We start from the raw sequence: 25,552 nt of genomic DNA on the forward strand, positions 1-25,552 counted from the left end.
GCTGCTATCGTCTATTAATTGTATGTTTTTAAATTGATTGAAAATTTCCAAATAATTGAGAGGAGTAAACGAGGGACTAAATTTGATTATAAAATATCTAATCGTGTAAGATATATAATAAATATTATTCAGATCTATCATAATTCATATATTTTATAAGCATAGAAAACCACACCTATAGCAACATGCCAAGAGCGATGAATAACGAATTACACATCTTGGTACGCGTAGCAGCCCTAATTCAGAAAATGTGGAGCAGGGTGGCCAGAAGCAATTTGGGAATCAGGGCCGTGGCCCTAATCACAAAGGGCAAAGGCCACCCAGCCAGCCCAAATTAACCCTCCTCCCCCTGGCAGCACATACAAATTTCCCACGAGACCCTAGCTTCGATTTCTTCCTCCTCTTCTTCTTACCGCTCAGGCCAGGCCCGGGAGATCCAGCGGAGAGACCGCGGCCTCTCGCTCCCCCTCCCCCTCTCCAGAAGCATCTAGAAGCTTCGGGAGGGGCCCGAAGGAGGGAGGGGACGCCGCGGGCAATGGCAGCGATGGAAGCCGCCGCCGACGCGGTGCTGGCAGCCGCGAGCCGCGCCTGCTGCAGCACCCTCGCCGTCGCGTTCCAGATCCAGGTGAGGCCCCGCCCCCTGCGCTCCACATTGTGGTTGGATTGCGGGCGGCGGCGCGGAATTGTTTGGGAGCTGCGAAAAGGCGCAAAGTTTTGTTCTGTTGGTACCTTTCGAGGAGTAATTTTGGCCGGGAGAATTTTCTTCTCCCACCAATAGGAAATTTCAAGTGAGGTTTGTGACGGAGCTACTGTATTGTGGATGTTGGAAGGTTTCACAGTGGGTGATCAGTTAACTGTGCTTTTGGATTGTTGTAGTTGTGAGATGATGATGGACCAGTTTGATTACTACGTATGAAAAGCCAGCAAATGTTTCTAAACTGGTCATATATCGGCTGTAGGTGCATATATTCCGTGATTTGCCAGTTTCATTCGGACAAGCGTTGTCGATCTCAGATTGTCTCACTCCTTTTATCTGCGCTACGTGCTACAATTGTAGGCTATTTGACCTTTCTGATCCATTTTGAATGCCCACGAGGATATGACATCGCATAAATCCTGTAGTCTCGCTTAAAATTTAGACTTTTTTTTTAGTTTTTCTTCTATTGCTGAGTGCCTGACATCATATATCTTTTTGGTGCTTTCCATTTACTGACATTTTTCTTACTGTAGTTTGCTTCTTGTTTCTAATGCGTGACCCTATTTATGTAGGGGTGCTTGATCTGTTTAGCACTTGCTGCCGGATGGGTGGCTGCTTCATTTGTCAGGTAAAGAATGGATTTTTGTGATTAGAGTTTTACTTGACAAGGCTGGAAACAATGTAGCGACTGATTTTCTTTTACAATCTATGCTCTCTTACCAGAAAAAAGGCTATACTGAACATGAAGCGCAAAATTATAGATGGAAATAGTTTTGCATTTCTTTGTGACGACATAGATGAGCTCGAGCACTCCTTTCAGGGGAATTTACCTAGGGTCTCTGTAATTATGCCTTTGAAGGGCTTTGGCGAACATAATTTGCAAAATTGGAGAACTCAGGTACAATCAGACTGCAAAACATTTATAGCGATCGCTGTTTATGTTTTTAATTGTTATATGCTCTTAACATCTATAAAACCACAGATTACGTCTCTTTATGGGGGACCACTGGAGTTCCTGTTTGTAGTAGAGAGCAAAGACGATCCAGCTTATCATGCCATTTCCCGTTTGATTGCAGAGTACAAGGTAGGTGGGTTACCACGTAAGTAATTAATGGTCATGATACTCTCCAAACTCTCTTCATCTATTGTAACCTTATTGGATGCTATTATTTTCAGGACAATCTGGAGGCCAAGGTGGTTGTTGCTGGGTTCTCAACAACTTGTAGCCAGAAAATTCACAATCAATTGGTACGTAAAGGACTTCGTTCCCATCCTCGATGTGTATTTCCATTATCTTTTCACACTAGACAAAATTGAATGTTCATTTTAGCTCATGCTTCTAGATGTGCCTAGCGCATGGAATGGAGTTGTTGAATGTGCATGCATTTGAGCTGTCCATTCTATTATGTTCTTTTGTGCCGATATGTTTTTCTGCCTTTTACATATCGTTCTTTCTTCACTTTTTAGATTATCTAAAGAATCTTCAAAGCTGGTAAGCTATAAACGCTATAGTTGTATACCTTGTGAGCATGAGGATGATTGTATTGAAAAGGAACTTAAATGCCATTAGTTTCAACTGTTATTGCAGTTATTGTATGATCATCTCTTGGCCTTGTTTTCTTTTTACCAAAAAAGCCCATTAAGTTTAAAGTGACAGGGTAGTGGACTTTTAATCATGTATTATCAAACTGAAACAGATTGGTGTTGAAAAGATGCATAAGGATAGCAAATATGTCTTGTTTCTTGACGATGATGTGAGGCTGCATCCCGGGACGATTGGAGCTCTCACAAAAGAAATAGAGAAGAATCCGGAGGTCTGCTTTACTTGAACCCCTCCTCCCTTCTTTTATCGCTCTCTCTGTTTTAACATTGTATGCCTCTGTGGTTGGCAGATATTTATACAAACTGGATACCCCCTCGACTTACCTTCTGGCAGTTTGGGCAGCTATTGCATATATGAATATCACATGGTATGCTCGTTTCTGTTGAAAACTAAATATCCTGCAAAGTTATTCAATTAGAACCATAGATTGTTGGTGCCTGCCTGTGCTTTCTTTAATACAAGAAAGTTAAGCTAGTTCACTTCCTACACTACCTTGTGCATAAATATTTTTTTATTAACCTTTTCTCCTCTCTGGCAAAAGTTTTCTGATAATCTGTAATTGACATCTGATAAATTCCACTGATAACTTATGATCTTTGATTTTTTTTATTTAGTATTTTCTTCAACAAAAGAAATCTGTCCATTATTAAAAAGTTCCTTCATGTTATTGATCTAGCCGTGTCATCTGCTAAGCTCAATACCTGTTGTTCCACCGAAATGTATTCTAAACAACATGAGTTTGAACTATGCCAACCATTGAGAATTTTGGGGCTGTTTGATTCCCTTGCTGACACTTGCCCAGCCTTGCCCGGCAAGGATGGGTGTTTGGTCGCCCAAGAAAAAGCTGGCTTTGCCAGGCAAACTTTCTTAGGTTGGCAATGTCGGACCCCTCATTCGAGTCACCTTGTGTAACTCATACTAGTCCCTGGATCAGTAGCTGTTACGCACAAATTTTCAACAAACGTAGACATCACAGAGTTTATTACAATAAAGGCTCATATGTATAATTAAACAAACCCTCATAGCACAACGGAAACAACGCAAAAGCGACCCATGCTCTACAGGCAGTTTGAGTGCAGACGAAACTAGCTTTTCTATTCTTCATCTTCCCTTTCAACGAAGTCGGCCTCTGGATCATTTGGGTTCACAATTAGTAAGTGTGAGTACATAAGGTACTCAGCAAGTCCTACCTCAAGGGGGGAATATTAGATGCATATGGGTAGATCAAGGATAAGGCTGTAGAGTCTTTTAGGTTTTGCAGAAAGCTAGTTTTTGATGTAAGGTTCAATTTGCAAAGACTACCTTAAAAAGCATTTATGAAGAGAACACATAAGTTGAGCTTATGGGGATTGACGGCCTTAGGGGAGATACTTCCATCCCGCCAGTTCCTACAAGTCTTTTGCCGGCGGACACATAGTCCAGGATGCTTAGGGCACAAAGCCAAACCCTTCTTTTCGAAAACACGGGCACACCGCCCACTCACACACCGAGGTACTCACACCAAAAACTAATCATTGTGACCAAACCATAGCATGTCCTTGATCGAGGACACGGCTATCCGGATAGGTTTAACACTTTACAGAGATTGTACACTTTACCTACAAGATATACACAGGCTCCCACCTTAGCAACTGGTGGAGCTGTCATAACGAGATGTAACGACCTCACAACGTAGTCACAATATCCACCCATGGGACACTAAGATGGCAGGGGTCTTAGAAGATCTACGGGAAGGACCACTTAGCAATCCCAAGACATTGACATAGCCTTAACAATATCACCAGCCGGATCTTGAGCTACATACCACCCAAGTCTTCTCCTAGTCCCCATTGCCACTACCAGTCTTCGGGTGGGTACCGAACTAAGTCGGAGGGGTTAGGTCAAGTCCTGCCCATTCAGGCTATGTGGTTGTACGAGTGGATACTAGGTAAGATGTCACAACGAACCACTCCTTATACGACCGAGACAAGAGTCTCCCAGCAAGAACACCACAAAGGCGAACCTTGCCCCAAGGTAGTTCCCATCTTTGTAGGGTACCTCACTCACCCTCGTCAACATTACTCTAGAGCTTTTCCCAAGAACATAAGTTTTACACGCACACGCACTAAGCACACATCACTTCACATTTTTGAAAAAGCATGATTAACATATGTAAATAATCTAGTTATTTCTTTTGAGTAAAGCGGTCCTAAGCATGCTAGTAAACAAGCATTCATCCAAACAATCATTATAGTTGATGTTGGGGACCTTTTAGGGTTTCAACGAAATAAAGGTAACAATATCAAGACATGGCATAAACAAGCTAGGTTATAACTATTCTAGCATATTTTTTAAAATCACAGCTAGTAACTTAATCATGCATATCCCTATTGTTTGAAACAATGGCTCTACGGGTTATATTTGAAAACATAGGATCAATATGATCAATGGTTGTAGGACTTGCCTTTGTTGAAGTCCTCGTCCGCTCCTTCTTCAAACTCCGGATCCTCGGGGTCTTCCTCGAATGCGCCTTCCTCTAACAATCGCAACAACGACAAAAGCACACACAATTAAACAACGATTAAAATAAAGACCAAACAATTTACAAAAATTATGAAATTGATATGATTGGGTAAATCTCGAATTTAGATTAATATCGGTGGAAGAATCGTTGAAAACGGAGTTAGGACGGAGGAGAAACGAGCTTCGGAAGTTTTGTCGGGAGAGAAAATCAGAAAAAAGAAAAGGAGAGAATATTCCATTTTTGAATCGGCTCGGGGCTCGGCTTGGTTTGACGGCTCGGCTCGGCTTGGTTTTGGAGTCGGCTCGGCTCAGCTACGGCGGCTCGGCTCGGCGAGGCCCGCTAGTCGGCCGAGGGAGAGAGATAAAGGGAGAACAAGCCGGCGTGATGGAGAGAGCGAGAGGGGCGACCGGGGTGGGGGGGGGCGAACCTCGCCGGCCGGCGGACCGAGGCGGCGGCGGCCAGATCTGGCTGGTGGGGCTGATCTGGCCGGCAGCGGGGAGGCGAGGGCTTTGGCCGGGGTGATGACGAGGAGCGGCGGTCGGCGATGATGGGGGATCCAGGTACGCCCTACAGGGGGGAGAAGAGAGGGAGAGAGAGAGAAGAACGCGGGGGGGGGGGCTCACCGGCGGCGACGGTGTTCGGAGGGAGCGACGGAGGTGAGGGAGTGGTGTAGGTGCGGATGGGGGGGGGAACCGACGCACTGTTCACCCTTATATAGGCGCCGACGGCTGCACGGGCGCGAGGGGCGAGACGGCGCGATGCGGCTACACAGGGCGCGAGGACCGCTTGCGACGTGTGGCGACGAGATGGCGCTGCGCGGCGCTGGGCAGGGCGGCGGGGGTCACGGGGAGGGGAAGAGAGAGGAGAAAGAGAAGGAGAGAGAAGAAGGGGGGTTTCCTTTGGAAAAAAATCAGGGATCTGACAGGCAAGGTTCGCTCGTGGCCTGTCCCTACCTGCTCTTGCCACTGGCAAGCTGCTTCCATCTGCACGGGCTATGGCCATCGGCGAGCTCATCGCTGCAAAAGCAGGGTGAAATTGTCGCACTCGGTTTTAAGATCAAACCGAATGTAGCTATATGTATGTCATAATCAAGTTACATACATATAGTGACGTCATAAGTGAATAACAGAAACAATATCATTTACTTAAATGTACTTTCATTTTAACAAGAAGGGTCCAGCGATGCAGCGGAACTAAGCGTATCCTTTATCTTCAATTGGACAACTCCACAGGCAAACCACGGAGAACACACCCTAGAACGCGCCATCCTCCGCGAAGTCCTCAAATATTTTCCTGACTGAGCAACATTGTTTGAGTATAGCAAGTGTGAGTACATGAAATACTCAGTGAGTATGGGAAAGTATGACATGAGACCGATATCAAGAATGACTTAACTCAGGGGTTTATTTGCATAAATGTCATTTTAGTAGTAAAAAAATTATAAAAGTAACATATTTACTATGCGAAAGATCTTTTAAAACTTGAGCCAATGTTCCAACCACCTTGCTCCTCAACTGAGGTTCCATCCACCTCTAACCAAAACCAAGGTCGAATCACAGTTCCCACCACTGTGATTCACCCGAACCAACCAAACACCATCAAAACCATCCAAACTAATCATGTGAGAAGTCTATGCCGCTCATAATTATGAGCACGGTTGATATATCATTTTTCACTCTGCAGATGTTGTATACTTTACCCACGAGTCGTGTTTAGCTCTTTTGCCGATACCCGTCGATACCTTACACACTTTCGAGATGTGCGCCGAGAGATTACTGCGAGGCCTTTCCAAAGAGTCTTCCAGCATGTACTCGCCCATTGAGCTTTCACCACCGTGGGAGTACACCCTTCACTCCAGAAGCTCCCTCTTGTACCTGGTAGTTCCAGGAAGTAATCCTTTCATCCCTACACTACCATATGGCTCATACACCATTGGGAGAACTTCTAATTACTTAGCCAAGCCGTACCTATATAAGTTTCGTGGTTGTATTGTTTTTATAGGTGATCGCTCCACGAACAGCCCTTAACACGGTCTGGGCAAAACCGCCATCATCCAACACAGGGAATTAACTATTTATCCGACAAAGCCAACAATCTTGCTTGTAACATATCTACAGTCCAACTATCAAGCCAAACTTGCTCAGACCCTAATTTCCAAGTCTAAGCAATTACCAAAGTTGTCATCATGATTCACATTATTAATAAAAAACATCATTTGTCTATGCTACCCATGAGTAAGCAACACTAAGCATAATCTACCCATAGCACATAACCAAAGCTACGGATATAAGGAATATTGGAGAAAACTAGTAAACTCTAATCATGGGATATCATATTTGACCAGCATGAAAGTTGTAAAATAAAACTTTATAAAAATAGGCGTAAGATGTTCAATAACACTTGCCTTCTCAAGGGTTTACTGGTAGCACAAACTCATCGGAGTTTGGGGTTTTGGGCGTGGTGGAGCGAAAGGAGCCTCGGTTGGGGTGGAGTTCGGATTTTATAGAGGGAGGATGGGGATTCGATTCGGCCGACTCGGGATTAATGGTGGCGGACAATTAGGGCTTCGGTTTCCAATTTTCCATCGTGCAATTGATGACCTTCTTCAATTAGGGGCCAGCGGTTTCCATTCGAGGCTTCAATATGCATTCAAGTGCTTTAATTCGTGTGGACTCAAAGGGGATTCGGAGTTCAAACGAGCGGCTGGCACTTTTGGAAGGGAACCGGGAGGTTAGGGGAGGGCTTGACGGGTGGGCCCGGTTGGCAGCGACGTGAAGTTAGATCAGAGAGAGGGCGAGCAAAATCAAGCTGTCACAGAAATCTACCACGTCGCTGCAAAATCAAGGTGAAATTGGCATCATCGCTGCCAAATTGAGCTCAAATCAACCACCTCAGTGCGAAATCGAGCTCTATTGTCTCAAAATTGGTCTTCTGTCCTATCCACCCATGGCCAGTGACAAGCTTATGGTTGCAAAAACGAGCTCAAATGGACTTCCTCGCTGCCAAATCAAGCACAAATCGACCCCATCTCCATGCAATCAAGTTCCGTTTCCCCAAATCGAGCAGCCGCCCATCCAAATGGAGGCTAACTCAAGCGCGGCGGTGCTCGGATGGAACACCCCCCCCCCCCACACACACACACACTTGGAATGTTTCTTTTTCTCTAGCTAAGAAGGAGCAAGAAGAGGAAGAAGGTGATAAGGATGTGGAGAACCAAACAGCCTGGCTGCCTTTGCCTAGCAAGCCCTGGGCTAGCAAAGAAACTAAACACGCCTTTCATCATCATTCTATAATGGAATAGTTTCTGAACTTTTCGTAGCATTTTGCTTCTGCCCCTTTGGTCATTGATGTGATTGTTTGTGAATTAAAGGTTGCCGCAACAAAGTTGCTATTTCTATAGGCTACGTAATGCCTTTTTGTTAGCATATCTTTCCCTGTCATTCTAGTCTTTTTGTGTTCACTAGCTTGTTATGTAGTTCTGTATCTGTGCGTGTACACTGTTTTTTGTTCCCATTTATTCTTCTTGAAACTTAATAGTAACAACCATACTGCAGCCTTGTTCAATGGGATTTGCAACTGGTGGGAAGACTTTCTTCTTGTGGGGTGGCTGTATGATGGTACAGTCTAGTTCCTAACGAGAAAATTTTCTATAAACTTGCTCTGCATAAACTTTGACTGTCAGTAGTGTTTCTCACACAACTTTATTTTTAGATGCATGCTGATGATTTTCGGCAAGACCGATATGGTGTTGTCAGTGGGTTAAGAGACGGTGGTTACTCAGATGATATGACACTGGCTGCAATAGCAGGTAATTCTTCTTTGCAAGGAGTTATACCTCTTTTGGTACGAGTCACCGAAACTTAGCATTAAGAATGAAAAACAATCTGGTAATAAGGCAGTACAAAAGAGCTGTTTATGATGTTCAGTTCTATTCCTATTTTGGGGTTTTAGCTTTGTTCTTATCAAGTTTTTGTTCTCGCAGTATATACATTTTGACCACACAGCATTTGCGTATAAATAATTTAAGTGTATCTTTCACAGGACAGCACAAAAGGCTCATATCTTCACCTCCTGTTGCTGTGTTTCCACATCCTCTTGCAAGTGATCTTAGCTTCTCGAGGTACTTCAAATTTGCATTGGAGATATATGCATCTTATTTGCACTTAATAAAATGAAAGAGTAAATTACATAAGCCCCATACATAGTGTCACATAACAACAACAACAAAGCCTTATGTCTTAAGCAAGTTGAGGTAGGCTAGAGATGAGACCCAACAAGAACAAAAAGGAGCATATAATATACTGTGCCACAAAGCGCAGAGAATCCTACGTATATTGGTAAGTGGAACATAACACCAGGTATTATGGCGGCACAGTGCTGGCTTCTGGCGTGCGACATTGACTGCGGAGCTAGAGATGGCATAGGTGGGCCAGTGGCAGGGGGCTCTTGCCGTACCTATGGCTTTGTGCAGCGTCTAGGCCAAAATATCATGTGTGGGGTTATGTTTCCATGTACTACTTCCTCCAGTCACAAATAACTGACATCGACATGGCCCCAAAATACAATTTTAGCTACTACTTTTTGTTATAATATATTGATAAAACATAGCAAAAGAATAATAATATGAAAGTACTTTTCAAGACAAATCTATCCGTATCATTTTCAAATATCCAAGCTCAATACATAAAAAGTAATTTATAGCCAAAGTTTAAAAAGTTTGACTGCACGCAACCCAAAATAACACTTATTTGTGACTGGAGGGAGTATTATACTAAGGGTTTCTACAACTTGTGCCACAATACCTGGGGTTTCTATAATTTATTATGCAAACAAGCTTATGCGATACAAATGTATGCATCTTGACTAAATATGGTAATATCGCCTTCTGCATATACATGTTTTGTTTTCATGCAGATACTGGAATTACCTCAGGAAACAAACTTTTGTTCTTGAATCATATGTATCGAATGTCAACTGGATGATGAACCGTGCATTATTTACAACACATTGCTATTTGTCATGGGGATTTGTTTGGCCCTATATTATGGCTTTGGTGCATATTGTGACTGCTCTGCGAGCACCATACAGCGAAATTGTGAAGGAAGCATCTGACTCATCTTGTGGTTAGTGCTGGCACCTTATTGATTATTTTAGATCTGTCAGTCTTCTATTTGCCTGTTGTCTCATCCAACTTTTGCCATCTTCTGGCATGCTATTTCAGGTTTGAAACTAGTGAGCAGCTTGTTCATATGCACTTTGACGGAATTAGTTTCTATGTGGAATTTGACAAAGGTGGAAATTCAGCTGTGCAACATGCTGTCTCCTGAAGGACCGAAAGTTTCTCTTGGTTCATACAACTGGGGGCTTGTGAGTGCCCCTTTCAGTAGACCAATTAACTTTCAGTGACACTGAATTTTTATCCCCCTGTGAAAGTGATAATGTATTTAGTAACCTTATTTTTACTGGACTTGAATTTCAGGTGTTCATTGCTGTGTTGGTTGACAATTTCCTCTATCCCATATCTGCAATCAGGTCTCATTTCTCCCAATCAATTAATTGGTCTGGTATCAGGTACTACTTGAGAGATGGGAAAATAAACAAGGTACATGCAACATGTTCTGTGCATTTTTTTATATGAAAGCCATTTACCTTTTCAATAACTTGGAGAAAGTTCACCTAGCAAAACGACTCTAGATGTTCCAGCTTCCCTATACATCTCATTTAACTGGTGTGCAGATCGAAAGAGAGAATAGTTCGAAGTATACTGATCTTGGAGGGAAGCATCTATATGGCAAGAGGACATACCCTCATAATGAATCATTGCTTGGTTACCTGTCAAGAACATTAGCGCAATGGCATCAGCCAAAGAAGTACGATGTCTAGGAAGGCAAATCGAGAATTCAGCCCTTCAGTTTTGTGGGGCTTCTTGTTGTACACTCTTTTTGTTTTCATCTTTACTTTTTCTCTTCTTCTTTGATTGTTTATTGATTGGTAGCCTCATTCATATTGAATTTTGTGGTGTTCAAGCGACACCACTTCATAGATTTGCACCTCATAGTTCCTGTAGCATTATAGATATGTAACAACTTGATTGAAGAGTGAAATGTTCCATATTGGTCTGATGCTCTCGTGGTTCATCTTGTTGATTCATGGACTCTTTTTCGTTGGCGAGGAGTTGATTCATAAACTTTGTTTCATTGAACGGAGGAAAGTGCAATTTGATGAACAAGTTTGTTTCTGTTTGCTATTCTGGGTAGATGTGATTCCATCGTTACACTAGTTATTATCATTGCAATTTGATTTAATTTCGCTGGGTCAAATATCTGGAGCCTGACAGCGCACACATGCATTATAGTTCACTATTTAATTCCCTTGAAACGCATATAAGATTAAGAGGTAGCTTCAAAGTTTGCTTGCAATCCAGTTGATATGATCTGCACAATTACGACCAGGCTTTCTTTACGATCCAACTCCTACCTTGGAGGCCTGAGATCCATTGAAGTATTGATCTTGTAATATATCAATGTAATCATACAACAACTTGCATTGGCATGTATCGTGTAATGAAATTCCAGGCCTTGATGCTGCAAGATTCTGTTTTTGCTGTTTGTATTTAAAATGATGGGAGGCAAAGGAACAATTGATCATGTCAGTCCTCCAGGTCGCTTACATCTACTGCCCCATCATTGGTGGAATTTTCAACTCGAAGTCTCTGTCGCTCTCGTCTCCGGAGAGACCAGAATCGCTTTGCTGGTCAGCGTGGCACCGATGTGACTCGTGGAAGATGGAAAATGTGTGCCAGTCGCCTAGGGCGGCTGCCTCGTAAAATACCACTGCTGCTCACCTTTCCGTCTCACGCTCACGCAGCCATCGCACACTTGTATTTGAATACAACCATAACTCTGGAAGTGGAAGCTGCCATGGCTTCCTTTTCCTTTCGAAAAAAGGAAGTCGCGATGGCGATCGGTGAACCGAACGCCGGTGTATGTCACACAGCACGTGAAGACGTGACCGAAGAACTAGACGCCGTGTCGCACTTGAGAGACGGTCCAGGTCCGGTCGGGGTCAGGCACAGCGATGCCGCCACAACCTCTGGAGGGCTTCGGGCGAGCCGACGTCACGAAACACGCCGTGCAACCGCCGGCCAGGAACGAACCGGGCTCACGAGGAAACGAGCACGTGATTAGCGTGGTGAAACGAGAGGGAAAGCTCGAAGCTACACAGAAAGAAGCTAGAAAATTTTTCATCTTGTTTACAGATTATATACACACACACACGAGGTTTATCTGTTTTAATAGTCAGGTTTCTTCTTAAAAAATAGTAGCAGCGGTATGTACGTGATTGAAGAAGATGACTAGAATGATTTCTATCAGATATGGGTAGAATTCTAGACCGCATATCATAAATACACCACTATGTTGATCGAAGCTCGGCACTGAGGGGGTCGAGCGGAGGGACCCTTTTTATATACCTGTGTATAATATATATATCTAACAATTCATATGATAACAGATAGAACTAGATCTAAAATAACATATAGGTCTAATAATCCGTATAGTAGGATATAGGTGGTCTGGTTCCTTCGATCTATAAAAAAATCAAGTGACATGTCAGCATGCCTAGCCTATTTAGTTGTTTGTCTATTTCGTATTTTCTTCTGTCCAGTTAAAGATGCCCAAATGAACCATGTCTACTGGGCCGGCCCAAGGCACGACATTGTAGTCATGGCCTAGCCACTGCACGAGGCCACGGGCCATGCCTGGGCCATGCCTGGGCCGAGCGCGCGGCACGGCCCGGCTGAGTCGGGCCGGCACGGGCCAGCACAAGCCCGTCACGATCCGGCCCGGCTATTTTCTATTTTCTATATATATTTTTAATTTTATAGTTATTTTTTATCTATTTTCTATATTTTTATCTATTTTCTATATTTTTTTTAATTTTGTAGCTATTTTTTTATTTTTTCGGGCTGGCTGTGCCGTGGGTTGAGGGGAGGCACGCAGGCCGGCATGACACAGCCCGTTACAGTAGCTGGGTCGTTCGAGCCGTGCTGAGCCGGGCCAACCTGAGTTTTCGTCGTTGTTTTTATCCTCTATAGTTTCTACTCTACCTTAAATGCATTCGACACTTGTTGAGATCGCATGTTTGAAATATGAAAAAGTTCCTGCTCACTCTAGCGATTGATGAAAAAGTTCCCGCTCACTCTAGCGATTGATGGGTCCGGCTCCGTTGCACGGTACGAGGGCGTCTCCCACGTGCAACCAATCATCGCCGTCACAAAACCAGATCGATTACGCTACCAATCATTGAAGCACGCAGCCGACCGACCACCAGCAGTTGAACCTAGCCGTTTAGCAGTAAGAAGCTGCCTACCAATGCAACGTTTGTGCTATGGTGCTGGCACCTTTGAGTAGATAGTTCTAAAGCCATACTATAGCTGCAAGCTATCTGCTGCATATACTGCTGAGTAATTAGAGCTGCACGTAGTAAGTTGTATATAGGCATGTAAATACAGTTGATCGAGTGAGTATCTCTACCTAGCTAGTATGTATTAACGTAAGCATACGTACGTGTACTCCGATCTTTCACAATTTTATTTTCACGGGTATTTATGATAATTTTATTCCCGCAAATATTTACGATAAGCTGAAATAAACTGAAATACATCTGATCATCAGCTGAAACAACCTAGAATACGTCCGTGATCGGATACATTCCAAGTTATTCCAGCTTACCGTAACGAACGTATTTTAAGTTATTTTAACTTATCGTAAATACTCACGGACTCTATATAAAATATTATCTTTACAATTGATATATAAATATTTCAATGTTTATATTTAATAAGATCATATTTTTAATTTTATTTCGGGCCATAAAATCTTAGGACCAGCCTTGTGTTGATCGATTCATGTGTATCTTTTATATGAAGTTTTCTTGTTGCTTTAGCTATGTGTATCCTGGCAATATAGAGGATGAGAGTAAACTTTTTTAACTTATTGTTATAACAATAATAGTTAACAGAGCTTTTTTTATCCAAAATAACACGGGAGGAAGCGGAGTTGGGTGGAGCGGAGGGAACCGTGGGTGCGCGTCCATGTGTGCGGTCAGCCGGTCACGGGAGCGGACGGCAAAACCTAGGCGCAGCCGCAGGCCGAAGCGGGAGGTTAGCAGCCCGGGCTATAGGTGGACGCGTCCGGAAACCGCTTGCGACCGACGGTTTCCTACGTCCCCTTGCGTCGCGGTCGTGCGGACGCTCCAATTCCGAACCTCGCGCGCGCCGCCTCCGTCCCGTGCGGTGCCGCGACGAAACCGCCCATCCGGAGACGGTACACGGGTGGACCCGCGGGGTCCTCGCGGCGGCAGACGCGCGCAGGTGTCAAGCGGGGGGGGGGGGGGGGGGGGCGGATTGCGACGCTGCGTCCCGTTCGGCGGTTGGGACCATTGGCATCATGGGGACCGGGGTGGGTGGCACGGTTGGGCGAAGTGAACCCGGCCGGGGCCGAGAAATGGTCGGGTTTGGGCCCAAGTGGAATATTTAGTTCGGATGCTTAAGACTTTTTTTTTCTGTTCTGTTTATGTTGTTAGAAACTAGAAGTCCGAAGCGAGTATAAATGGGGTTATAGAGAAATAGTTTATAAAAAAAAAATCAAAAGTATGTTTTTGATAAAAATAAACTAAAGACGAGAAGTTTATATGAGAGACATTTTTCTGAGAACTAAAAATTTATTATAGAAATCAATAAACTATTTTCAAAAAAGTTTTTTTAAAACTAAAAATAGAAGTCCAAATAAACATATCTAAAAATGATATGATTGGTTCAAAAACATGATATATTTTTTAAATACAACATTTTAATACTTTCAAAATGTAAAATACTATTAAAATAGTTGTGAAACAGATGATAAATTCTTATCGCCCTTCCAAAAGCTTCGTGTGACAGGCATCATACAACTTCTGGTATCTAGTAACTATAAATCTACACGGTTTAACAGGACACAATAAAGCACACTATTTTACATCATGCCTATACTTTATTTACCTAGTAAGTAACTGACGAGTTCAAATAAACATAAGTAAAAAGCCTCTAAACAATACGTATTTACACATGGTAATGATAAAAAACATCAATCACCGGCCTTGTTGAAAAGTAAAAATTGATCTTGACATCACTGGACTTCCAGTGACAAAGCACTTCGATGGCGCCGATGCAATTTGGCTGGACACACCTCGCGACACCCGAAAATACGGCTGGACACCAATGAGCCGATGCGGTACGGCTGGATACACCTTGGGGGAAAAAAGCAAAAACGGTTCGACACAAAAAAAAAACCAAGGGCTTTGGTGAAAATACACAATAAACCGGGGGGCCACACCGCGCCGCACATGGTTCGATCCGCTCCCCTGGTGGCGCATCCAGATCGGATCCCGTCTCTGGTTTCTTTCCCCTCGCCCAAGCCTGAACCCCCTCCTCTTTAAATACCCCTCCCCCTCGCATCCTTTCCCCTCACAGTCGCCGTCTGCCTAACCATTCTCCCGACCTCCTCCCTTGCAGCTCCCGTAGCCTCCGGCGAGAATCGACCATGTCGGCCTACTGCGGCAAATACAAGGGTACGTACGGGGCATCGTCTCCTCCTCCGCCCCTCCTGCTTGTTTCCTCGCTCTTTGTTTGTTGATCTGCTTCCGATGGTGTTCGGTCGTGTGTAGATCTGGTAGTTGTTCGCGTTGTTGGTAGTTGGTGCCCTCAGATCTGGCTGTGTTAGATAATCCCATATGCTAATGATTCGTTGAATTTTATGAGATCCGCTCTGGTGTTGGATTTGTAGAAATTTATTAGATCCGTACAGGGTGGTATGCTGGGTGGTGCCTATCTGCTTAGCTTTTAGGGGTTTAGTTGGGAGCAGGTGATGCCTGTACGATTGGTAAATTTGCTACATGATTTACTAATTTTTATTTAGATCCGTGCAGTGTGTGATGCGTAGACGCGTAGTGGTACGTATCTGCTTAGTTTGGGGGCTAGGTTGTTTCCAGAAGAGTTTGGGAGTTGGGGTCAGATTATGTGGGTTTACGGTGGATGGTATTTTTTCATGCTGCCTTACCAGCATGCACCGGTGACCTCACGGGGTAGCTTTTAGTACTGGTCTCAATTAATGCTACCAGGTTGTTAAATACAGATATTTTCCTGTTGTATCATGGCTTTCTGCTGTAAGAGAGCTATGCATAGGTTCCATAAACTGTTTTCATAAGTTCTATTGCTGATATAATGTGCTTATATAATCTTAAGCTGTTTTTTCTCTTGGTCATGATGTTTATGTGACACGGTTGTTTCATATAATGCGGTGTTTGTCTAACTGGTAAAACTTTATAAATCCATTATGCAATATAATTAGGTTATTTGGTATGACATTTGTTCTAGTTTGATTAGCATGCGTATATTTGTTGTGGAGTTGTCAATTTGAGCTGCTTGGCTAATCATCTGTGCTGGTTATTTTACAGACGAGCTCATCAAGAACGCTGCCTACATTGGCACCCCTGGCAAGGGTATCCTTGCTGCTGATGAGTCCACTGGCACCATTGGCAAGCGCCTTTCCAGCATCAATGTTGAGAACATCGAGGAGAATCGCCGTGCCCTCCGTGAGCTCCTCTTCTGCTGCCCTGGTGCCCTCCAGTACATCAGTGGTGTGATCCTCTTTGAGGAGACCCTGTACCAGAAGACCAAGGATGGCAAGCCTTTCGTCGATGTCCTCAAGGAGGGTGGTGTCCTCCCCGGTATCAAGGTGGACAAGGGTACCATCGAGGTTGCTGGCACTGACAAGGAGACCACCACCCAGGGCCATGATGACCTTGGCAAGCGCTGTGCCAAGTACTACGAGGCTGGTGCCCGCTTTGCCAAGTGGCGTGCTGTCCTCAAGATTGGCCCGAACGAGCCATCGCAGCTTGCCATTGATCTGAACGCTCAGGGTCTGGCTCGTTATGCCATCATCTGCCAGGAGAACGGTCTGGTGCCAATTGTTGAGCCTGAGATCCTTGTTGATGGGCCTCATGACATTGAGCGCTGTGCTTATGTCACGGAGGTGGTCCTTGCTGCCTGCTACAAGGCTCTCAACGAGCACCATGTTCTCCTTGAGGGTACCCTCCTGAAGCCCAACATGGTCACCCCTGGTTCTGACTCACAGAAGGTGACCCCTGAGGTCATTGCTGAGTACACAGTCCGTACCCTTCAGAGGACCGTCCCTGCTGCTGTGCCCGCCGTTGTCTTCCTCTCTGGTGGACAGAGCGAGGAGCAGGCTACCCTGAACCTGAACGCTATGAACAAGCTCAGCACCAAGAAGCCGTGGGCTCTGTCTTTCTCCTTCGGCCGTGCCCTTCAGGCTAGCACCCTCAAGGCCTGGGCTGGCAAGGTGGAGAACGTGGAGAAGGCAAGGGCGGCCTTCCTCGCCAGATGCAAGGCCAACTCCGAGGCTACCCTCGGCACATACAAGGGTGACGCCGCCGTCGGCGAGGGTGTCTCCGAGAGCCTCCACGTGAAGGACTACAAGTACTGATCTGCCTCGGACATCGCGCCTGCGACTATTTAGGTTGCTGAGTGTGGTTTGCTCGTCAGAGCCCTATCTTCGGACATCAAACTTGCTTAATAATCATGAAATTATGCTTCCTTTATGGATGACGGTTGGTTATTTTTGTATCCGTATATTAGTCTTTTTGGTATTAATCACCTGTAATTTTGGTGCTGCCGATGGTAAATCGAGCAGCCACTTTTTGTTCTGTGGTCGTCTATCTCTGCTGTAACCTTTCTATATGCTGAGGCCGGTGTTCTGTCGTTTTGCTTCGATATCTTCGTTGTGATGATTACTGCACCTAACTCGATTTTTAGCTCACATAAATTTGTGGGAATCTGAAATCCTCCACTCCATTCTCGTGAGCAAGCTAGGTCGTTTATTCTCGTGACAAATTGATTCGATGCAAATGCAAATGCAATGTTAGGCATCTCGTCGTCACTCTGATTAGATGCAAATACTTGCTTGTAGCCACGATTCTTTATGTTTCGGTTTCTGAATATATACCCAGGGTCCAGCAAAATGTTCTGCCTGAATATATCAGATGTGTTGCTACTGTCAGATATCTGTATGTTACTCCATCGTGTGTCTGTTTTTTAGTTCCTTTTTCTGTTTCGATTCAGCACAATTTTGGTTAGAGGATGAAGGTCTTTTCGGCGTTCGTATTCTGGTTAGGGGCTAAGGTCATAAGTGCAAAGGCTTATTCGTGGCTTGATTGCTAGCCTCACAGCATCACCCGTGCAATAGCAGAGATGATGCCGCTTTCCAGGCTGCACCGAGGTCAGTTTCAGACTGAAAACAGGCCATAGCATAGAGATGACGCCGCCCACAATTAATTTGGGCAATCAACATCTCGTGTACGTTTCACCAAGACATTCTTGTGTTTTGCGTTTATGGTGCTGAGCTGTGTCACGTTGCGTCGTCCTGGAAATAGTGTTTGGAAGTGTGGCTGCAGAAATGCAATTTCATTTCAGGAACTGAATGAAAGGCAGCAAGGCAGAGTTTCAGTGTTCAAGCCCTTCAACGTAATCACAAACCATACACAAAACGATGGCCAAATCGATTCAGACCAAATCCCAGCTCCGGTAGGTGAGATGTCTTCCATTTTCATCTGCTTTGTGATCTCTGATCTGCATCGAAATGCCGATTCCTATATTTCTTTCGATGAACGGTGCAGCTCTATGATCAATTATATTTCCATATTGAGCTATCTTGCGTTGTCCATCGCAAGATAGTTGAGGTTTAAGCACAGTTATTATGTAGATTGACAAATGGCTCAGGGAAGTACCCAGGCCCCTGTTCTCTTCATTCTGAATAATCTGGCAATTTGCCAGAGGAGAAATGTCACTAGTAAAACTCGAGACATTTTTCTTCTTTACAGTTATTATTACAACAAACAATGCGATTTTGCAAAGCCAGTGTAATGAAATACTAGAGCTTTTGCAACAATGGCTTCGCTTGCCAGACTCTATCCGCAGCGGATGGTCGGCTGCTGGAACCCTCGTAGTCTTGTACACCGCTTCCCAGATCTCTACTCTTTCAGTTTCAGCGGGAGCTTTGTCATACTAGGTAGTCGTAGTACACCAACAACATGTTGTCAGGGACGATCAGAGGCAAGCTATCGATGAAGCTGAGGAAGTGCCTCACATTTTCCTTCTCCAAGGTGACCGTGTCGATCACATCGTCGTCGCCGGTGAGCACCCAGAGGTCTCTGGATCGGACCCTCTTTAGGCTTCCGCGGCAGAACGGGCATGACTGGGATCTTGTATACCTGCAACCAGGATAGATTCAGAGTTGCAGTTTTTATGGTGCTTCAAACAAAATGGGATAGCGCAGAGGAAGAGGCGTCTGGCTAGTTCGGACAGAGTTCAGGACCAAAATCTACTGGGATAATGATGTACATATTCCCAGCCGATCCCTCTAGATCACATTATTCACCGGTGAAACAAAATACGAGCACCAAAAGCAACTAGAAAATTTCTTCATGTTGCAGTGGAAATCGAGACAGTGCTTCTATTCTTCACCCTTTCAATAGGAGTTGCACAAACCTGAAGCACTTTACAGGGGCAATTAGCTTGAATCAACCCTTAGTTTGTGCTTTAGAATCTGCGTAGCTCTAAAAGGGTGAAGGCGTGAAGCGTAGAGGCACCTCTTTAAAATATCTGCTTGCTAGGATTTTCAGCAACAGGCAAATTGACACTGATAGGTCAGTATTTACCAAAAGCATTTACTGTTATAACCAATTCCATTAAGTATATCTATTATCTAATCTGAAGCAACGTTGTTCGACAAGCTATTGACTCTGCCAAATTCACCGGCTGATTGAGTCAATAGCTTGTTGAACTAGCTTGGACAAGCTAGTTGCCTTCTTTTCATACCATTGATGTACTATTGTTAGCTGCTTTTTGTAGAGTATGAGGTGCGGGGCTCTTAACAATGGTATAAAATACCATGATTTGTCCACTAAACTCTGACAAATGCAATATTCAACCAAAGGGATGAAGAGAATGAATCCCTTAATATGGCACAGGCTTTGGATCATATCAGATCACTCCTAGTTGACAAACAGAAGGCCATAAACTTAGAGTAAGAAACACAGCGAGTTCCAAGCTGCCAGTCTGCGGTGCAAACAAATCAAACCAACTGAGCAGCACATGAGGATACCTGCAGTGTTGTAGAACTGCAGTGAAGAATAAAATGGAGAACTTTCAACCATTCGAGCGAATGTAGACTCTAATTTGGACTAAATGGGGATTGGATGCAAAACAAAATGCAGAATTCTGCGCATTAGGATATAGTAGAACTACGCTGGGTTGTTGAACCACTACCTCCCCACTCTTACCAACATCGGATGAGTAGAAGTAGCTCACAAAGAGCACAAGTTTGATAAGAGAATTGAACCGCCCTTGGTATCAAGACTGTGTCAACGCTTACGCGACTCCTCCAACCTTCTCTCAAATCCTATCATCTTCAAGCTATTCAAACCGCTAGCATTTTTTTTTTTATGGTGGCGTGTGACATGGGGCATTGGGGCCTAATTGATAGTGTTCCTGGCTCAGATATCTTACTACTAAAATAGTACACCTCAAACGGATAAGCAGGAGCAATACCAGTCTCGGTAACAGTTGATGCACATGGCGTGGTTGCAATTGGGAAGGACCATCTTGGTGCAAATCTCCAAGCAAATGCCGCACTCATCCTCCCTGTTATCATCGGCAACAGGATTCCGGCCACAGCCACTGGACTCCTTACACCACCCTTTCTCCTTGCAGTCCTTCTCCATCAGGTTGCCCTCAAGTTGTTGCAAGAAAGGGTATATGATAGCTGCATTCCATGGTCCCAAAATGAGATGGTACTGCTGCAAGGGAAAATATCTTGCGTTGAAGCACTTCCTGACTACGCGGTATGCATACCGTAGAATTCCTTGAGGCTTGCTCTCCTTTCGATGGTGGATATAGAGGCATCTTCATCAACATAAACCTGCAAGTTGAACCAAGACCATGTAAGCATAATTATCATGATCAAAATATTTGGGAATGGAAGTCATGAACCCAGAAACACTCTTAAAAATACAATTAAATACCTTGTATACAAGAACCTCAAGCAGGCCAAGGTAACTAGGGAGGGTATATGACAGAGAGCAGCTGCAATCCATCCACTGGATGAGGTTGAAGATGATTGGAGCCATGGAGCTGTAGGACAGCCTCATCTGCACACAGGCACCCCCATAGGCCCTGTGTATAGCATGCGCCCTGAAAAGAAGAAAAGACCGCCGATTCATCAGTACATGCATACAACACAAACCCAAATAAAAAAATCAGATGAAAAGGCAAGCTTTCTCTATTCTACATCTCTTCCTGGAAAATCAAGTATCGAAAAAGAACATCAAGAACCCAAAAAAAGTACGGAAAAAGATGTAAAGGAAAGGGATGAAAAGATTACAGGGTGTTGGCATGGTGGATATCAGCTTCAAGGGCCTTGAGAGACCCCCTGAGGGACAAAGGCCTACCACCATGGAACATGACTTGTCAAGAAGATGAACCAGTCTATGCTTTCCTTCCTTCACCCCCCTCGCCACCTATCCCGAGCTCTCAAGTCTATAAAACACACAGAGAGGCTTGGGCAAGGTGCAGCGGGGTTCAAGAAGCAACAAGCAAGCAAGCAAGGAGAAGGCCAACAAGAAAAGAAAGGAAAGAAGCAAGAGCTGTTTTGGTCTGGGTTTGTGGGAGAGTAGCTTTGGGGAAACTGCGAAGGGGCTTTTGTCCTGTGCCCCTAGTCCCCTTGGTCTTATAACAAGAGGGGTCAGCAGGAAATGCCTGGGCAACTTGCAATTGTTTGCTTCGGTTTCTTTGGTTTGCTTGTGAGGAAGTGAAAAGGTTGGGAATAAAGGGAGGGAAGGAGACAAAGGGAGAGGGAAAGGCTATAAAAAAAGGCAAGGAAGAAGATAGTGGAGGCACTGGGGTGAGGAGCAGTTATATGGTGCTATTCTGCTGTCTTCCAAATTCCACTATTGTCCAACTTTTTTAAGAAATTAAAGAAAATAGCTTTTTAAGGTGAAAATCTACCTGATGCTAACTGATTCTGATAGAATTTTTGGATTTAGTCTTGAAATTTGAATCCCAAATGTTACAAATAAAAAAGTTTTGGAGTTTTGGGGGAAAACGGACAGGTGGTGATAAATAAAGGAGTGGATAGATTGATGATGGATGGTGATAATGAGCCCCTGGAAGAAGGGTCTAAGTGGGGAGGGAACCAAATTCTCTGAAGTTGCGCCTCAACGCTAGAGAAGCACAGTAACATGAGTCTACTGCTATAAATTGGGACATACGTCGGTTTTTTAGACCCATTATCATTTTCCTTGTGATTCATCGAGACAATGAAAGGGCAGGTTTTGTAGATCTCTTTGAATGATTCTTTAAAGAAAATAATTTTATGGTTGAAAGTGATTCTTTAGAATAAATTCTATGGACAAAATAATTCTATGTGAGAAGTGAATCAGGTGAAGTTATTTTTTTTTAGCTCATAGCATTTAGTTCATTTCAGGAAATCGCTCACACGGCTTCTACTCGGGAGCTAAAAACTGAAAAATGCTATTTGGCAGAGGTCCTCTTAATTCCACTCGGAGAGCTGCTCTGTGAGTTCTGCCAAACAGACCCAAAGAGATATCCATCATGTGACACGGAAATTATAGTCTCTTGATTTTGGAGTTTATTTAGTAGGGTTCCAATACATAACTTATTTTTTGAGTTGTCAAATACAGATAAGAATCATCCAATACTGTTGCATTTTGGAGTTTTTTTTAATGAAGTTAGCAATAAAAAAGCAGATAAGTTTGAGGAGAGTGTCATTTCTTATCTTTTCAGGAAAAACTGTAAAAACCTATCTAATAGTTGGGGTTTAAAATACGCCCTTACATCTCATTTTCAAGCACGGATGCATTTTGGAAAAAAAAATCATTTACTGAAGTTAGCACGAATTTCAGAAAACCCATATACGACTTTACGAGACCGCCCCTTCTTACACAGTTCCTTTAATCTATCACTTTTGTTCTAGACACGAAACTTAGATCATTATTCCCTTAAAACAACGTTTGTTACTACCATTGGTGATGACTCCATGATTCCATTTGCTGAAACAATGTCCGAGAAACAATTCCAAACCACGTGAGGTACTCCTAGATATATTCCGTCATGTGTACTTATAATGCAAGCAATGGAAATTCTATTTATTTGGTCCGTGGTCATATACACTGCCCTTGCTCTAATATCATGGAGAACCGATTCCTCTCCTTAGCTAACATGTCAGCGACGATGTCACGCATCAGAGGACTCCATGCCATAAAAGCACCATTGGATTGGCCCAGGATCACTCTTCATGCCTAGGATCCCCACTGCAGAAAAGGTAATAATCTATTGTACCACTCCAGCAACCAGCATGACATATATATCTAGTCTAGTCCTCATGAGCAATTATCAGCTCGATGCGAAGTGCTGAAAATAGGAGCTGGTCGGCCGAGCCTGAGGGCGAGGGCATTGCCTCAGCATTCTAACCAACTTTATAATTTCAGGTGGCTTTTATGTTTGCATCCCTAGATTTCCGGTTCTTGTCCTCCTCCAAAACTGCTACATGCAGCTAAAAAGGAGAGAAAAATTCTGGATTTACATCTCCAAGAAAAAAAAAAAAAATGGGTCTATGCTTCACTCAAGCCTATTTGTTATGCACTTCTTGTAGCAGAAGTAGACGGAGGCTTTGCATTTGGTCGCAGCTTTAGTTCATCCGCCGAATAATGGCTGTGACTGGGAATCAAAGAGAATAAAATAAAATATAGCTCGGTTGGTTAGCGGTGGAACTTGTTCAAGTTTCAGACTAGACTCAGGCACTAGTGCTCATATTTATAAAATATTTATATATATTTTTGATATCTTGTTGGTATAGAGAAATTACACTTGCTTTCATTTTTGTGGGGTTCAAGTTTGAACATGTGGTCACCGGGAGAACAAGGGAGACCGTATTGCGTCAGTCTTCAACAGCGCCGGAACAAGAAGGCAAAACGAAAAGCAGGGTTAGATGCACGCTTAGTTGAAATTTTGGGTCATTTGAAAGTTCGAAGTTTGGAACCAGCAGAGACTGCCTATATCAACTTGCGAGGTCTTTTATTTGAAGTTTAGAACACGCACGCATGACGTGTTTAAGTAACAGCTTTTGGAGGATGTCGTTTGTCTGGGGTCGCAAGTATTCCATTCCACGGCGTCGATGGTTCTTAGGCTTAAGCGTTCCAGCCGTGCTGCACCGAAAGGAGCTGTTTAGACGAACCTTTTAGCGTTGAGAACAGCTGTTTAACTTGAATTTTTAGGGCTTATTTCGATTGAATAATCGTTCAGGATCTTAGAGATTCCCGTCATGGAAATCGTCCGTTTCGGTGAAGCTACACCCCGTTTCCATATCCATTCAATATTGCCCCACACGGCGCGTGCAAATTAGAAAAAAAATACAGTCGTGAGCATCTGCAGATTCTGGACAGATTAATTATCAAACCGTGTTCCATGCTCGTGGATGAAACCGGGGGTAAGAACGACGCAGCACGCAATTCTGGAAGTTTCGGCTCGAGCAACCAATTAATCCGGAGCTCGCCGGCGATAAGGATCGGAAGCGATCGATCGCCACGAGGCGTCGCGGTTGGGGAAGGTCGCGTCAGGTCTGAGTCAGGCCACTCAAACGCCCAGCTCACGGCCGGCATCGCTTCTGAAGAAGATTAGCGGTTGGCTGGCCTTGGTCAAAGTTGGAGTAGGCTTGCATGATGATTCGAGGAGGCCTGCTTTGCTAATCGGTCAAGCCGACCTCTCAATGGGCCAGATAGATCGGATCAGGTCCCGCAGGTTTCATATCCGGTGGAGGTTCGAGCCTAGAAACCGCCTCGTGAAACTACTAGGTCGAAGCTTCGATTTAAGTCAAATTCAGGTCTAAATCATATTTTACACTCACTGGTGTCATCTAAAACCCAAAATCCTAAGACCTAACTCATTACCCTTTACGGACTACGATCCATATCTAGTGTCTTACGCAATTGCAAACCGTCACACTGACACCACAGCCCACACAAACCCTAGGTGACGGCTCCTTCCCCTCCCCTCCCCAGCTCCCCCTCGCCGGCGCCTCCCACTCCCCTGCGCTGAAGCCAACAAGTCTTGCGGGCATGCTCCTGTCTGGGGAAGCAGCGCAGGGAAGGCGGGGATGGAGGTGGGCACGATTGGATCGAGCATCTGCGGGAGCAATTAGGTGCTGGTGCAGCATGTGGTGATTGGATTTGCGATTTGTGAGTGTCATCGCTGGAGAAGGAAGTTGAGGTTGGAGCCGTGAGCGCTAAGCTAGACGTGGACTCTACCTGGCTACACATTGTGCCTGCGTACAAGGTGGCCTCCGGGCCGCATCCGCGTTGACTGATACGGTCACACCTGGAGCGAGACAGGAGTGACGGTGGCGGTGACTGAGCAGCGAGTGGTGAGGGTGTGTGCTGCAGAGGGACGCGGGTTCTAGGTCCTGCTTGGGCATGGGCCAAGGATTGTTTTCCACCTGGTAACAATTTCGAAACCAGGTTTGAGTTTTAGATCTCGGGTTTCAGATCAAGTGGATTCTCGCTCCATCCGGCTCCGACCCGTTACCACCCTTAGTTACCACTCCAAGCTTCTTTCTTTTTG

At 44.4% G+C, this 25,552-nt stretch overlaps 3 protein-coding genes across 3 annotated transcripts; 2 read left to right on the plus strand and 1 right to left on the minus strand.

The window, feature by feature from the left end:
• Positions 1–311: 311 nt before the first annotated feature.
• On the plus strand, positions 312–10,925 carry LOC133909413 (uncharacterized). The gene is made up of 14 exons (XM_062351834.1): positions 312–625; positions 1,270–1,325; positions 1,421–1,595; positions 1,680–1,781; positions 1,874–1,945; positions 2,395–2,511; positions 2,590–2,667; positions 8,358–8,420; positions 8,515–8,611; positions 8,845–8,923; positions 9,718–9,926; positions 10,025–10,170; positions 10,283–10,405; positions 10,540–10,925. The coding sequence occupies exons 1-14, from the start codon at positions 536–538 to the stop codon at positions 10,684–10,686; spliced, it is 1,554 nt and encodes a 517-aa protein (XP_062207818.1). The 5' UTR covers positions 312–535; the 3' UTR covers positions 10,687–10,925.
• A 4,322-nt stretch (positions 10,926–15,247) lies between these two features.
• LOC133909414 (fructose-bisphosphate aldolase, cytoplasmic isozyme) lies at positions 15,248–17,632 on the plus strand. Its single transcript, XM_062351835.1, has 2 exons — positions 15,248–15,411; positions 16,297–17,632. Exons 1-2 carry the CDS (start codon positions 15,384–15,386, stop codon positions 17,343–17,345), a joined length of 1,077 nt encoding a protein of 358 aa, XP_062207819.1. The 5' UTR covers positions 15,248–15,383; the 3' UTR covers positions 17,346–17,632.
• A 1,071-nt stretch (positions 17,633–18,703) lies between these two features.
• On the minus strand, positions 18,704–21,798 carry LOC133909415 (E3 ubiquitin-protein ligase AIRP2-like). Its single transcript, XM_062351836.1, has 5 exons — positions 21,300–21,798; positions 20,941–21,109; positions 20,771–20,837; positions 20,468–20,681; positions 18,704–19,128 (listed from the first exon to the last, which is right to left on the minus strand). The coding sequence occupies exons 1-5, from the start codon at positions 21,377–21,379 to the stop codon at positions 18,918–18,920; spliced, it is 741 nt and encodes a 246-aa protein (XP_062207820.1). The 5' UTR covers positions 21,380–21,798; the 3' UTR covers positions 18,704–18,917.
• Between the last annotated feature and the right edge of the window lie 3,754 nt (positions 21,799–25,552).

Source organism: Phragmites australis, chromosome 2 (assembly GCF_958298935.1).
Source record: "Phragmites australis chromosome 2, lpPhrAust1.1, whole genome shotgun sequence".
NCBI lineage: Eukaryota > Viridiplantae > Streptophyta > Magnoliopsida > Poales > Poaceae > Phragmites > Phragmites australis.